Genomic DNA, 14,623 nt, shown 5'->3' on the forward strand with positions numbered 1-14,623 from the left:
AACAATTAAGACACAATGGTGTTTTTAGTCAGATTACAGTGTGGAAATTCTTACTATAAATGTTTGAAATAATAATTTATCCAATTGATTTACATGTTGACAAATTAGAGAAAATGTAATATCATATGAGATGTGATTGAGTATGTATGACTGAGATACTGTATAGGAACCTAAACCACCATAGCCTGTGTTTTGGCAGTGCTCATTTGGAGGTTGGACTCATTGGCAGGAAGTAGACCTGTCATTCCGATTTCTTGCCGTGTCCTTGTTAGCTAGCTAGCAATAACCAATGTGTACCATCTGGAAAGATGATTTAAATAGTGCCTAAGCGCGACTTTATAATAAATGTGCACTCACCCCTTGTTGGTAACTTAATAGCAATAGCTAGCTATGTTACGAGTTGGAAGAGCAGTGGCCTGGTAAGTGGGGTAGTAATATTTCCAAAAGCTCAACCTTTAGCGCCAGCTGGCTAGCTAGGCTATATCGGGCTAGTTAACAATGCTGACCACAATACCAGCTAGACAAGTTAAACAATTATACATAGCTCAACAGCAATAGTTGACGGCAATGATGTACAACTTCTAATTAAATGACTGTCTAACTTAGCTAGATAACGTTAGTTGGCTAGAGCCGGTAGCGGCTGATTACGAAAAGGTTGTTATTCCTCTGTTGATGGTCAGGAAGCTGGTTAACTGGCCATTAGGTAGTTACGTTGTGAAACAAATGGCAATCACTAACACGCGGCCTGCTCGTAAATAGTTTTCCAGCTAGCTAACGTTGGATGGGGTGTGTGCTGGCCATCTGCAAAACAAAAGCAAAGGCTGACATTCTGGTAGCCAGTTAACGTTAGCCAGTTAACGCAGTCAACTAAATTAGCAAGCTACTGTAGTATTTTTAGGTAACCAACGTTACTGTAGTGTATTTAACCAGGCAGGTGTTCAGCTAGCTATCATCATTTTTTTCGCTTTCTTTCAATCAACACTGTCATGCCATTGTCCATCATCATGTTGTAATGTACAGTTATAATTCATCTTTCAACTAATCACACCAAACTGATGTCTGCAAAAGGTACAGTGTTGAATTTACTTGTGGGTCTTAATCCCTGACTCGTTTTCTCTGTCCTGTCAGCATGGCCTGCAAGAACATGGTCTCCAACAACATGGGGGTGAGGTTCAGGATGCCCTTGCAGAAGCTGCACCCGCTGTCCCGTGCCGTCCACCACCGGTACAACGCCAGTGCCAACCCCCAGCGGCCCCCGCACTGTTCGGCAGCCCGCCACTTCACCTCCATGTCCCGGCTGCCCATGCGGCCTCCCAAGCCTCCCCCAGGCGGCCATGGCGGCTGGCGCTACCAGCAGCACCGCAACTTCTGGATGCTGCGCCTAGCCTCTAGGCTGCTCAAGCTCCGGTACATCGTGCTGGGCTCGGCAGTGGGAGGCGGATACACCGCCAAAAAGGTACCGCACATTTGAGGTGGAGGAGAGAGAGTTGAATGTTAAGGGCCAGTATCCTAGACACAGAATTTCCATTGAAAGTGCTTTGTAGTCCAGGACTAGGCTTAATCTGTGCCTGGGTTTCTGTCCCATAATTTTGATAGACAAGCTGTTTAAAATCTAGATACTGGTTGTCACTCTGACACTAATTGGCTTTACCTGCTTGGTAAGAGCATTGAGAATAACACACACATAGATAGTGGTTTATTACCATTCACACTGGGCATAGGATCAAGTGATATTGAATTTGAATGCTGCTTTTGTAATCTTAATGTATGAGTCCACCTACTGTTCTTAACATCCAGTGAAACCGAGGTTAATTGTTTTACAGTTAACTGCTGCTCTGCTAGGGCATATGTTTATTCAGGTCACGTGACGTGCTAGGCTGCCAGCACAATGAGATGCCCTTACGAGCGTGTTCTCTCAAACCCATTTCACTATATGCACCAGATTAACATATGATTCTGTTGAAGTTTAGCTTGTGTAGGCTAGATGTCCAGACTCCCGTCACGCCTCTATTTTTAACCCAGACTCTTTCAAGATAGAAGAAAACATAGTCCCTTCAAGATATAAGGGACCTTTTTTAAAGACTTAACCCTTTCATGTCACTTAGAATGGGAAATATGCCCTATTAAATACCATGGCATTGTTGAATACTCGTTCCTGCTTGGCTTGAAGGGCGTTCTAGAGCGTGCGTTATGTAAGGGATAGTCTACCAATGCATAGAGCCCCAAGTTGATTAATAATCAACAGAGCTCAGAGTTGATTGTTCCTTTTTACATTTACTTTTTTTTTAAACATTTTTAGTCATTTAGCAGACGCTCTTATCCAGAGCGACTTACAGTAGTGAATGCATACATTTCATACATATCATACATTTTTTTCTCCGTACTGGTCCCCCGTGGGAATCGAACCCACAACCCTGGCGTTGCAAACACCATGCTCTACCAACTGAGCCACACTGGACCACCTTTTATACCATGGTTATAATTGAACACACTTGCTGCTAGAAATGTGTTAATTTGCTGGCAGAAATGTGTTCAACAGCCAGTGAAAAAGCAGCTCAATCATAACATGAAAGAAGGAACTATAGCCATTGAATTCTACTGTGCTGATATACCGTGCGTTATAGGGAAATAATGCGCACTCTAGAATGCCCTTCAAGCCAATCAGAAACGAGTATTCCATTGTATAATTCCCTATAATACACAGTATAATTCCCTATAATGCACAGTATAATTCAATAGCTCATAGTTCATTCTTACATGTTCTATGTTTGAGCTGCTTTAAAAGCAAAAGCTGATTTAAAAAAAAAAAAAAAAATATATATATATATATATATATATATATATATATAAAAAAAATAATTTAATTTTTTAATATTTCTTTACAATTTTTTTTATTTTTGCAAACATTATTGACATTGTTGAATTAGATTTTCATAATAGCAATATAGGACTAATGGTTTGGTTAGCTAAGCTAGCAAGTCTATTTGTTTGGTTACCAAGGCAACTACTGTAGCTATCTAGTAAGGGTGCGCTGATCTCATGGTCATCCTATCGGTTTAGTCGTATCGGTTTAATCACATTTGATACTTGTAATTGCATTTACTTGTGATCAGAAAACCCGGAAGTGGGCTTTAAAATGCCGGTAAAAACATCAACTGTACAAAAAGTATGCGTTACTGCATCGTCATTCAGAGCACATCTCCGAGCGCATCGTTATGTTCCTTCACTCATTTACACGCATTGTTCAAAGTTAAACGGTCCCGACAGATGAAAATGTACACGATTTACTTACTTAGTCCTATTCAATTATCAACAAAATAGGATAATCGCCTAATGCATGGCTGGCTACTACTGTCTGCATTTGTTCCAGACACAGGTTTAGATGAAGGTAGTCTAATTCGTTTGTCCCCTATATTGTTTCACTTTCAAGAGGAGCAAATCTTTTTTCTCCCGACACTTAAGCCACAACATTTGTACAAATCAAAATAAACTATCTACATTTGAAATTTTATTTTCTAAACGTGCCTGGGCAAGAATAAATAATAATAGCAAGCAAGCATGGCTTGTATCACGTGGTCAGCAATTGAATAAAGTCGACAGAAAAGAACTAGATTGAGCAACAGTGACTAGCTACAGGTTCTGATTCATACATGAAGGGGAGACTTGTGCCCTGGGGGAGGGGGCAGAGATGCCTGCCTGGGGGAAATGAGAGCATCTTGTTCTAATCCCATCATTGCGGCAGGCTCAACAGATACCCCGCCCGTTTCTTTATAGAAAGAACTGGCCAATAGCACTTCATACTGTTTCAGTGAAAGAGAGATGGGTGCTGGCACCTGAAAATAACTTTATTTCGATCACGGATAATTACAAAAAATACTTGCGTCATAATCGTATTCAGAAAATTCTCCATATCAGTTATGATACTTGTTTTGTCCGAGTACTCTGCACAGCCCTACTATCTAGTAAACTTGCTGGCTACTTCAGTGAATGTTGAACACGTTTCTAGGTGCAAATGTGTTGAATTTAGGACTGACACAATTACTCTATAACCGTGTCACCGATAGTTATGGATGAAAATAAAATAACATCAACTAATTATACCTTTTTTGTGGAACGAATAGATACTTGAAGACGGGACGGCCGGGCATTCGTGCAGTTGAGTCCGTTTCTGCCGTAATGTGAACTCTTAACAACGTGATAACTTCCTGCTTTGCTCCTATGCGTCAACTTGCAATGGCCGCCAGTCCACCCATTATGGCACCATTGGCTTGAATGGGGACGCCCGTTCCATTCATTCTATTTCTATATCTGCACATCCATTTATTTATTTGCTGCTGTTCTAACAGTTATTACAGTGACCGTCTTTTGGTTGGCCAGTTACCATCATCCACAATTCCATGACCGTCACAGCCATAGTTAATTTATAGTCGCGGGATGATCAACTCGAGGCTCTATGCGTTCTCTGGAAAATAATGCATCTCCGTGGAAGGTTAGTGCCACTCCGCTAGAACACATAGCCCTTACTTATTGTCTCCTAACCCATTCCTTGAAATGTTGTTCTTGTTAGTCTTTAATGGAGGTATTTTTTATGTCCCATTATCACATCTAGAATTGTAAATTGACCATATGATTGAAATGCCACTTATGTTCTGTTCTTCCAGACCTATGAGGAGTGGAAGGATATGCTGCCTGATATGAGTGCATACAATTGGGTAATACCTGATTTTGTCTGGGAGCTGAGTGATCAAATTGACCTAGGTAGGTGTGTCCCCTGTATGCCATAAAATGCCTCATTAGACGTCTGTGAACTTGAAACTGTTAAACACCTTGTCATGTTGGTTTATTCCCAGTCAGTGCAGTGTCTGTGGTTGTTCAGATGTGAATTGTAAAAAGGTTAAATCAACATTCAGACTGAGCCATTGCTATCTTTCTCTTAAAGCTGGAATCCTTATTGGTGAAACTGCCACATCCGTTTTGCGATATTCCAACAACGGAGTTGCTGCAAACAACGAACACTGTTTTTTCACCCCCCCCGCTGACATCATTGCAAGCGCGATAGAACAGCAGCATATGTACTGCAATTTTTCTATGTGCAACGCTCCCCAGCTCTGCTTTGTTAACAAAACAATGGCCATGGGGCGGACAGTGGCGCTGTTTCCCCTACTGCGGATTCCGTCTTTAAGGCTGCTCATTTAGTTTGGTTCATTTAAGTCTGATGCAAGGAGCACAACATTTGTTCAAATGGTAAACTCCACTAACCATATGTCACTTTTCTACACACAGATAAACTAACCAAAATTCTGCCTGAGTTAGAGGAGATTGCCAAGCTCCTTCCCGAGTTACCTGACTTTGATAAGATAGGAGAGAACTTCACCTTCCTCAAGAGCATTCTATCCACCGGTGAGTACACAGTCTTGTCAGATCAAAAAGAAAAGATGGGCATACTGAAGCATAAAATGGCAATGTTGGACAAACCAGTTAATCAACTATTTTTGCCCAGGATTCGATTTTTTTTTTTAATAGATCTTAGATAATGTGGCAGAAGTGCGAAACGTTTTGAGCTTTATGAATCCAGAATAGCTATAGCACCTGCTCCAAGTGGTAGAAAGTCGCACTCCACGTCATTGCTAATCTGAATTTGAAGTGGGCTTTGTCAATCCTTGTCTAATCACACCTGCATTACCTACTGTAGCAATCTACTTTCCAGCAAACAAAGAGTTAAATGTTTTATTTTCGCGAATTTACAGTGCCAGTTCCAATCACTTTTCACTTTCCCGCCTCCTACATGGGCTTTTGCATCATTGATGTTCTTGTGAAGTGTATCTAACACCATAATTGGACTGCTTTGTGTTGAAATAGTGCAGCTCAGTATGCTGCTTGCTGGAAGTCCAGAGGAAGTGAGGAGAGAGGCCACACTCTCTAGGGTGTATTCACTAGGAAGCAAATAGGCTGAAATGGGGAGGGACTTACCTGAATTTGTTCAATAAGAAACTATTGTCTTCGTTGCTAAATGTTTTCCCTTGCCGAACATTTTGCTGCGGCGTGCACTAATGAATACACCTCGAGAGCTATGGAGCAATTTCCACCCGTCTCTATGATTGACATTTTTCAAATCATACTATAATTAAGTATGTACTGACGGAAGCTGTTTTCATAGGCTAAGTCACAAATTTAGGAATTTACAATACGAGAATGGACAGGAACCTTCTTATGCTGGGCTAAAGCTTAGCCATTTTGGTCAGGGAGTTGGGCATCCATGATTTTCCAGTGCTGTGATAAGATATTGTAAAGTCATTTATTTTTTATGTGTCCACACTGTATATTTGTTACCTAGCAAGCCAGACAGTTTTGAAATTTTTTTTTTTTAGAGGAATGATTCCATAAATGTTTAAAATGACCAGCCAACAGTTCATTCAAACAATGCAGTCAATCCACAGCCATACACTGGCTGAAATCAGTTGACGTTACGACTTAGACAAGTTGTAAATGCAACGAATACTGCTATTGTTTTCCAAGAAAACAAAAATGGAGACATTTATGGTCCGTTTACATATATTTGAGAAGCTATTTATACATCAAATTTGTATGAAACCCATATAGATTGCGTGTATAATTATATGACAATATTTTGGGTAGACAATTGTTTTACACAATTTCTGATATCACACGCCTTTTATTGTCCTGTCAAAAGAGGGATTTGGCCTCTACTGCCATTCATTCCAATTATTAGACTAGTTTGGATTTCTCCCTGACTAATATGGCTGCCATTTTCACCCCATTCTGGAACTTTGATGGTTTATGACATTGCCCCTCTAGCAATTGAATAGGATCTCTATGGGCTAAGTGTAATTTCCAAAGTAACTGACTATAATTTGGGTCAATATTAGTCATTTGACAATGTTACTATTGTATGCATGTGATGAGCATAAGTGAACGGTACCAATCCATTGATTTCACACAGTCAAATTAGGCCAATCGATTAGTTATCCTTTATAATGAGTAGTATCACAGTTATGTGCCCAGATTGCACAAGTAGTCAATGGTATCGCCTCTGGACTTGCACGATGCAGCCACAACAACAAGCTCACATTCTGGCAGCAGGGCCTTGCCACATGTGCCCAGCAGTGACCCTGCTCTGACCCCTTTTTGCTTCAGTCTTTTGATTTTTTTTTTGTGTTCTTCCTCCCCCCACCCCCCTCCCCCTCCGCATTCTTCACAGGTGTGAGTGTGGGTAGTGAAGGAGCTTCTGGTCTGCGTCTGTTGTTAGGTGTGTACACCCCACACTCAGCCCCTCCACTCTCTTCCCTGGCGCTGTTTGAATACCCAACGTTGGTGTGTGTGCAGCAGCACCCTTGCAGGCGTGGTTAACGGTGGTTTGGAGCCAAAGACGATGTCAAGTGTTCCTGGATTGGCACCTCCTAACTCATTACGATTGGCTTTCCAGACTACCAACTGATTTATTTGTCCAATAGAGCATCACAGTGGAGGTGTCATAATACCCATAAAACCTAGCAGTTAAACTATACATTTTTTCCATTGGGGATTTTAGAACACTTAAAATAAGCGCTGTGTTTCGTGTAGGCTTACCCTGGTGGTATGTTTTGATAACCATGTAAATCTCTCTCGGACAAGGTGACTTTTATTCATATATTCTGCTCTATTTATTCTCATATTTGAAAATGCTAATTAGCTATTTGAAACTTGCACAAGACAGTTCACAGAATTGTCAATTTAAGTAAATTTATCCCAATTTATTCATTACTACATTTAGCTAACATTAGATAGTTAATTCAGAGATTCCAACCTTTGCCTCGATTCGACAAGCTCGTCCAGATCACGATGGTTTTTGTAGTTCTTTATGATAGCCACGTTAGAAGCTAATAAGCATTTCATTTTTTTTGCGGGAAAATACAAGTGAATATATTAAAAGTCACCTGGTCCTAGAGAGACTTACACGGTTATCAAAACGTCACGCCAGGGTAAGCCTACACGAAACACAGCCATTATTTGAAGCGTTTCTAAAATCACCAATGGGGGAAAAATGAACGGTGGAAAAACGATTGGAACCATTTCCCTGTTTGACTGCTAGGTTTTATGGGTATTTTGACTCATGCTGTGGTACCCTATGCTGCTGTTTGAGACACCAATGACAAATTATTAATGGAAGGATTTGTCTTTTGGGTGGCCGTAGTACCAGAGTGTGCTTTGATTGACACACAGGCTTTAATTGATGCAGAGGATTTATCCTTACGTCATATTGATATCAAAAGGGTGCAGAGAAGGACAATTTGTGTACTGTCTCATTGTGTAATTGAATTCCTCTATAAAAACACAATTCCTCAGAAAACTGAATTGGACATACTTGGAATGAATTTAATTGGACATGATAATTACGATCTTTATCCTTCTGGTCTACAGTGCTCTTAACAACAGATACAGTGTGTTTGTTTTGCATAATCTCCTCTTCTCCCTTGTCATGTAGTTTAGTCTGACTGGCTTTTGTCTGTCCTGCTTGTGTGTTTCTGTGTTTTGACTTTCAAGTTCCTCCTCTCTCCCTGGCTTCCCTGGGCTCCCCCGCCCTGTACTTACATTATGGGATCCCTTATCCTTGGCTGAGAGGGCTCTCCTTGTCTGCTGGTAGCTGATGCTTCTCAAATGTTTGGAAGAAACGCAGTGTCTTTGATGGATGCCAACACCTCGAACCACATCCCTCCCTCTTCTTTGACTTGCTAAAACAATAGGTGTATTCCTTTCGTGTCCCAAGTGGTTCCCTATGTAGTGCACTACTTTTGACATGGGGCCCATAGGGCTCTTTTCAAAAGCAGGGCACTATATAGGGAATAGGGTTCCATTTGGGACGCAGTCCTGTACGGTATGTGCCAGGCTTGTTGTTGACGGGGCTTTCATTGGCTGGACGAGAGATTGTTGTTCCATGACACTCGAGGGCAGTTTTTAAGCAATAAGGCCCGTGGGGGTTTGGTATATGGCCTATACACCACGACTAACGGCTGTTCTAAAGTACGACACAACACGGAGTGCCTGGATACAGGTGCATTGGCAATATACCACAAACACCCGAGGTTCCTTATTGCTATTATAAACTGGTTACCAAAGTAATTAGAGCAGGACAAATAAATGTTTTGTCATACCGGTGGTATACAGTCTTGTATACCACGGCTTTCAGCCAATTAGCAATTTCTATTGTGAGCAATATTTTCCAAACATTTGAGATTATGTCACGTGGGACCGGGTGCTGCTTCTGATCTGGGGCATAGATAAAGGCCTCTCTAATGTTGGGCATGCCAATACTTTTGACTCATTATTACTTATTGCTAATAAACTATTAAAGATAATGTATTATCATGTGTGGGTAACTTTATGTTTGTCAAGTGTTATAAGTGACTGTTTTGTTGTTGTCTCCTAGCAGAAGCCCCTGGGGACACTCCAGTGAAAGCAGCCACAGAGGCCCCGGTCACCGCCACACCGGAGGCCAGCGACAAACAGTTCAAGAAGGCAAGTCTGCTCTGCACCGCCCTACTAGCGCAGCCTCGCTCCCTGTGACATATAGCTGTGTCTCATTGTAGAAAGAAACTGCTGCTTGTTGCTGCTTGTTGAGTTCACAGTTTGGGGCAATTCCATTTCAGCTCCAGGCAATTTGGGAAATGAAGTGAGATTCAGTTCTTGAGTTGAAAACTACTAGAGGTAAAGGGCAGTATTCAGGTTATTAACTGGATTTCTGTTTATTTTTACTGGGCTGAGTATGGTATTGACCCCCATTCTGGCTGCCTGTTTATGGATAAGTTGTTTTTCATATTGTATGTTGTTGACCATTGAAAATAGCAGAGATTTGTACTCTGTACAACTGAGGTTCGTTTCCCAGCTTTTATTTTGTCACATGTACAAAATGATATTTTTTTCCTGCTAGGGAATGCAGGTATGTTTTATTTTTTTTGCCATTTGTGACATGGAGGTGATCATTCAGTCCTCAATCTTACAGAGTAATTACATCATGGCTAGAAAATCATATAGGCTATACGCACTTGCTGATATTTGCCCTTGCTCCCCCCCCACATGCTCCTCAATATGTGTTGTTGTTTTTCCATTTTTCTCATGCTGCGTTCAGGAGATGATACTCTTTAGCTTCTGAACAGCACTTTAGTATCTTCCTCTGTTCCATTCCCGTTGTCTTCACATACTGCCCATTTTGTATTGTTCCTCTGCTCCCAAGGGGCTCTTCCGCTGTTGTCCTCAAGTTCAATGGAATAGTCCTGCTTTTAATGTTTTCACACTGTTCAACCCTAGTGACTTTCATATGTTAAAAAGAGTGAACTATTGTAGAACAATAGGCTGAAGATTAGACAATCTATGGCGTCCATATACCTCTACCCTGCTTTTAAACGAAAGCAGTGGTCCCAACGTGATTTAAAAAAAAAAGAAAAATACATTATCATAGACCAACTTGGGGACCGTTGGGCTGAAGCTTAGCTCATCTCCCACTGGCCTGCAGCAAGCTTTCTGCTCCATCCTTGACAGATCACTCATTGCTAGCTAGGGTGGCAAAATTTCCCAGGTTTTCCAGAAGTCCTGGTTAGAGGATTCACTGATTTTCCTGCTTATTCCCTCCTGATTCCAGCAATATTCCAAATGGGATTTCTGGAAAACCTGTGACATTTGCAACCCTATTCCCAGTGCAGCTTGCTTCGCTAATCATCAGGCTGATTTTAGCAGAAAATACAATTTTCAATATAAATTACATGTGTTGAATATCAGGCACACTTTAAATAGTTTATCCACTTTCAATAATGTATCCAGTACATCTACACATTGGCTTTTTTTCTTCAAGACCTCAATCCATAATTTCTTGAGTGTTCATTTGTCATATTTACATTGCCAAGTAGAGCATAATCATTCTTTAAGTTGCAGGGTGTCAGTTGTGTTTTAGTATGACTATAAAAGCCATAGTGATGCAAGACTGCTAAGAAACCATTACTCTACAGAATCCTTCCCCGTGTGCCACTGGCTGAGAGACACTGGTTGCGGTATCAGTTGCTTCGTCCGCTTTCAGATCTCCAGACTGGCAAAGTCTGTTCTGGAGACTCTTTGACAGAGAAAGATTGACTTTGTTGGGTACCGATGATGGTGGCAAGATCTAGGAGTTAGACGTTGATTCAGTTTACCCCCAAGCTTTGACAGAATGGTGACCATCGATGCTGATGGGCATAGGCTAGGCATAGATCGACATTGGGTTGTCTATCTGTAGGTCAGCCCTGGCCCCAGCTCCAGCTTAGTTGGTTGGTCAGTGGGTTGCTGGACTGACGGGTACAGTAGGTTGTGTTGACAGCTGTGTTGCTCCTGCCTCTCTCTCACTGTGACGTCCCTCAGGGTCTGCTCGGCGAGCTCATTCTCATTCAACAGCAGATCCAGCAGGCCGAGGAGGAGGTCCGGCGGGCCGCCGCATCCAAAAACGCACGGCCAAGCCCAGAGCCCGCCCCCAGCCCACCCCCACGCCCGCCGCCGCCCCCGCGCCTGATACCCGAGCCAATGCCAACCACCACCCCGAACCCCAGTCCCAGCCCCCCTCAGCAGAAACGCAAGGTGAAGGTCCTACCCCCCCGCCTCCCACCACCCAGCCCTCATCTGTTGAAGCCCCCTTCAGAACGTAAACAGTAGAACTGCCCACAAACCCACCAGCCCTCCTCAGGATGGACAAACCCCCTGCCGTTTAAATTCACACTAATGGAGATTTGCTGAGTCATTTTATATGGAATGCTGTTTATGAGATTGGTGGATGAAATTCCTGTGGTCCTATACCATTTGGATTTGTCTCATTTAGCAACCCTAGAGCTCCTTCCTAGCTCACTATCCTATGTGAAGTGGACAAGAAGGCACTGTGGTGCACTTTATTGAATCTCTAGTCATTGATTTAAACCGCAGTCTTTTTATAGCTTAGGCTATATGCTACTAGCAACAAATTGTACTGTGCAGTGTTACTTTCTGATCGCTGAATACAATGCAATGATAATTAGAAAATATTTAATTAACAGCATCTTTTGTATCACTTTGCAAATTTCTGGTCAGTTTTGAATTCATTCTGGTCTAGCTGCTTTTGTCTTAGTAAGTTAGTTTGCTTATGCTATTTAGCCTACATACAGTGCCTTGCAAAAGTATTCACCCCCTTGGCGTTTTTGCTATTTTGTTTAATTACAATCTGTAATTTAAATGGTTTTTATTTGGGTTTCATGTAATGGACCTACACAAAATAGTCCAAATTGGTAAAGTGAAATGAAAAAAATAGTTTCCAATTTTTTTTTTTTATAAATGTAAAACGGAAAAGTGGTGCGTGATGTCTTCACCCCCCGTTGCTATGAAGCCCCTAAATAAGATCTGGTGCAACCAATTACCTTCAGAAGTCACATAGTTAGTTAAATAAAGTCCACCTGTGTGCAATCTAAGTATCACATGATCTCAGTATAGATACGCCTGTTCTGAAAGGCTCCAGAGTCTGCAACACCACTAAGCAAGGGGCACCATGAAGACCAAGAAGCACTCCAAACAGGTCAGGGAGAAAGTTGTGGAGAAGTACAGATAAGGGTTGGGTTATAAAAAAAATATCAAACTTTGAACATCCCACGGAGCACCATTAAATCCATTATTAAAAAATGGAAAGAATATGGCACCCCAACAAACCTGCCAAGAGAGGGCCGCCCACCAAAACTGACGGACCAGGCAAGGAGGAGATTAATCAGAGGGGCATCAAAGATACCAAAGATGACCCTGAAAGACCTGCAAAGCTCCACAGCGGAGATTGGAGTATTTGTCCATAGGACCAGTTTAAGCCGTACACTCCACAGAGCTGGGCTTTAAGGAAGAGTGGCTAGAAAAAAAAGCCATTGCTTAAAGAAAAAAATAAGCAAACATGTTTGGTGTTTGCAAAGAGGCATGTGGGAGACACCCCAAACATATGGAAGAAGGTACTTTGGTCAGATGAGACTTAAAATGTAGCTTCAAGGAAAATGCTATCAAGGAAAATGCTTGTCTGGTGCAAACCCAACATCTCTCATCACCCCCAAAACACCATCCCACAGTGAAGCATGTTGGTGGCATCATGCTGTGTGGATGTTTTTCATCGGCAGGGACTGGGAAACTGGTCAGAATTGAAGGAATGATGGATGGCGCTAAATACGGGGAAATTCTTGAGGGAAACCTGTTTCAGTCTTCCAAAGATTTGAGACTGGGACGGAGGTTCACCTTCCAGCAGGACAATGACCCTTAGCATACTGCTAAAGCAACACTCAAGTGGTTTAAGGGGAAACGTTTAAATGTCTTGGAATGGCCTCGTCAAAGCCCAGACCTCAATACAATTGAGAATCTATGGTATGACTTAAAGATTGCTGTACGCCAGCGGAACCCATCCAACTTGAAGGAGCTGGAGCAGTTTTGCCCTGAAGAATGGGCAAAGATCCCAGTGGCTAGATGTGCCAAGCTTATAGAGACATACCCCAAGAGACGTGCAACTGTAATTGCTGCAAAAGGTGGCTCTACAAAGTATTGACTTTGGGGGGGTGAATAGTTATGCACGCTAACATTTTCTGTTTTTTTGTCCTATTTCTTGTTTGTTTCAAAATAATAAATAGTTTACATCTTCAAAGTGATAGGCATGTTGTGTAAATCAAAATATACAAACCCCCTAAAAATCTATTTTAATTCCAGGTTGTAAGGCAACAAAATAGGAAAAATGCCTAGGGGGCTGAATACTTTCACCAGGCACTGTATGCTGCATTACAGTAACATACATCTCGCTTTATTCAACCTACCCAAACATACTACCCTGTCATCCCCCGCAAACTTCCCATTAGTGTGAGCGAGACATTGGAAAACATCATCCATCCACATGGTGTCCCTCAGGGCAGTGTGCTGTGACTGCTATGATGTGCCACTGGTGGGATGGCATGTCTGATGCCTGGAAATCTCAATCACCTGTCCACCAGTTCAGTACCGCAGTAGCTTAGTCTCCCTATCTCATGCGAACCGCTGGACTACGGCCAATGGTCCTCCCGTAACACTTCACTAATGTACGGACAACCTACACTGCATGGAGTGGAGGGACACCCCGCTGCATGGTGTGCTGTGGACTTCTGGAATTATCCTAAATGTCAGTTATACAGTGAAATCTGGGTATAGGCCTATATCAGGATGTAGGAATCAGTACTAGATCTTTCTTCTTAGTCCACTATTCAGATTAACTGCTATAGCCTATTATCAAGACATTGCAATTTGCACGTAGTTAGCACAATCACCTTTGCTATAGCCCCTGTCTCTCATCTATCAGTGTGTGTACTGTACGTGTGTGTTTTAATCTGTTGTCCCTTCTTGCTGTCCCTATCCATCCGCTCACTGGTGCTCTGTCTCCTTCTGTCTCTGCTTTGTGATCTCCACCTCTCAAAAATGCATTGCAGGTGTGGAACTCTTAATCTGGGGGGCTGCTGAAGTCATGAAAAATCATGTTTAATCATGCTGTAATAATCTTGATAATGATCTCTTGATTGATGATTGGTATAATTCAGATGTCTTTTCCAGGGACTGATTTGACTTGTGCCTGTGATTCTTGCACGTTGATTTACTG

At 42.0% G+C, this 14,623-nt stretch overlaps 1 protein-coding gene across 12 annotated transcripts in view; it reads left to right on the top strand.

Annotated features, from left to right (window-relative positions):
* Positions 1-201: 201 nt before the first annotated feature.
* The window catches only part of LOC106613511 (dynamin-like 120 kDa protein, mitochondrial), a 60,039-nt gene continuing 45,617 nt past the window's right edge, over positions 202-14,623 (top strand). For 2 of the 12 annotated variants that reach the window (XM_014215848.2, XM_014215850.2), the window contains exons 1-7: positions 202-419; positions 1,129-1,456; positions 4,662-4,758; positions 5,284-5,400; positions 7,220-7,267; positions 9,425-9,513; positions 11,383-11,595. In XM_014215848.2, coding sequence (XP_014071323.2) covers positions 391-419; positions 1,129-1,456; positions 4,662-4,758; positions 5,284-5,400; positions 7,220-7,267; positions 9,425-9,513; positions 11,383-11,595 — 921 coding nt within the window. In that variant the 5' untranslated portion in view covers positions 202-390. The remainder of the gene's footprint in view (positions 420-1,128; positions 1,457-4,661; positions 4,759-5,283; positions 5,401-7,219; positions 7,268-9,424; positions 9,514-11,382; positions 11,596-14,623) is intronic. The other 10 variants (XM_014215853.2, XM_045687323.1, XM_014215855.2 and 7 more) reach the window with 7 other exon arrangements.

The sequence above is a fragment of the Salmo salar genome, chromosome ssa10, assembly GCF_905237065.1.
Source record: "Salmo salar chromosome ssa10, Ssal_v3.1, whole genome shotgun sequence".
Lineage (NCBI taxonomy): Eukaryota > Metazoa > Chordata > Actinopteri > Salmoniformes > Salmonidae > Salmo > Salmo salar.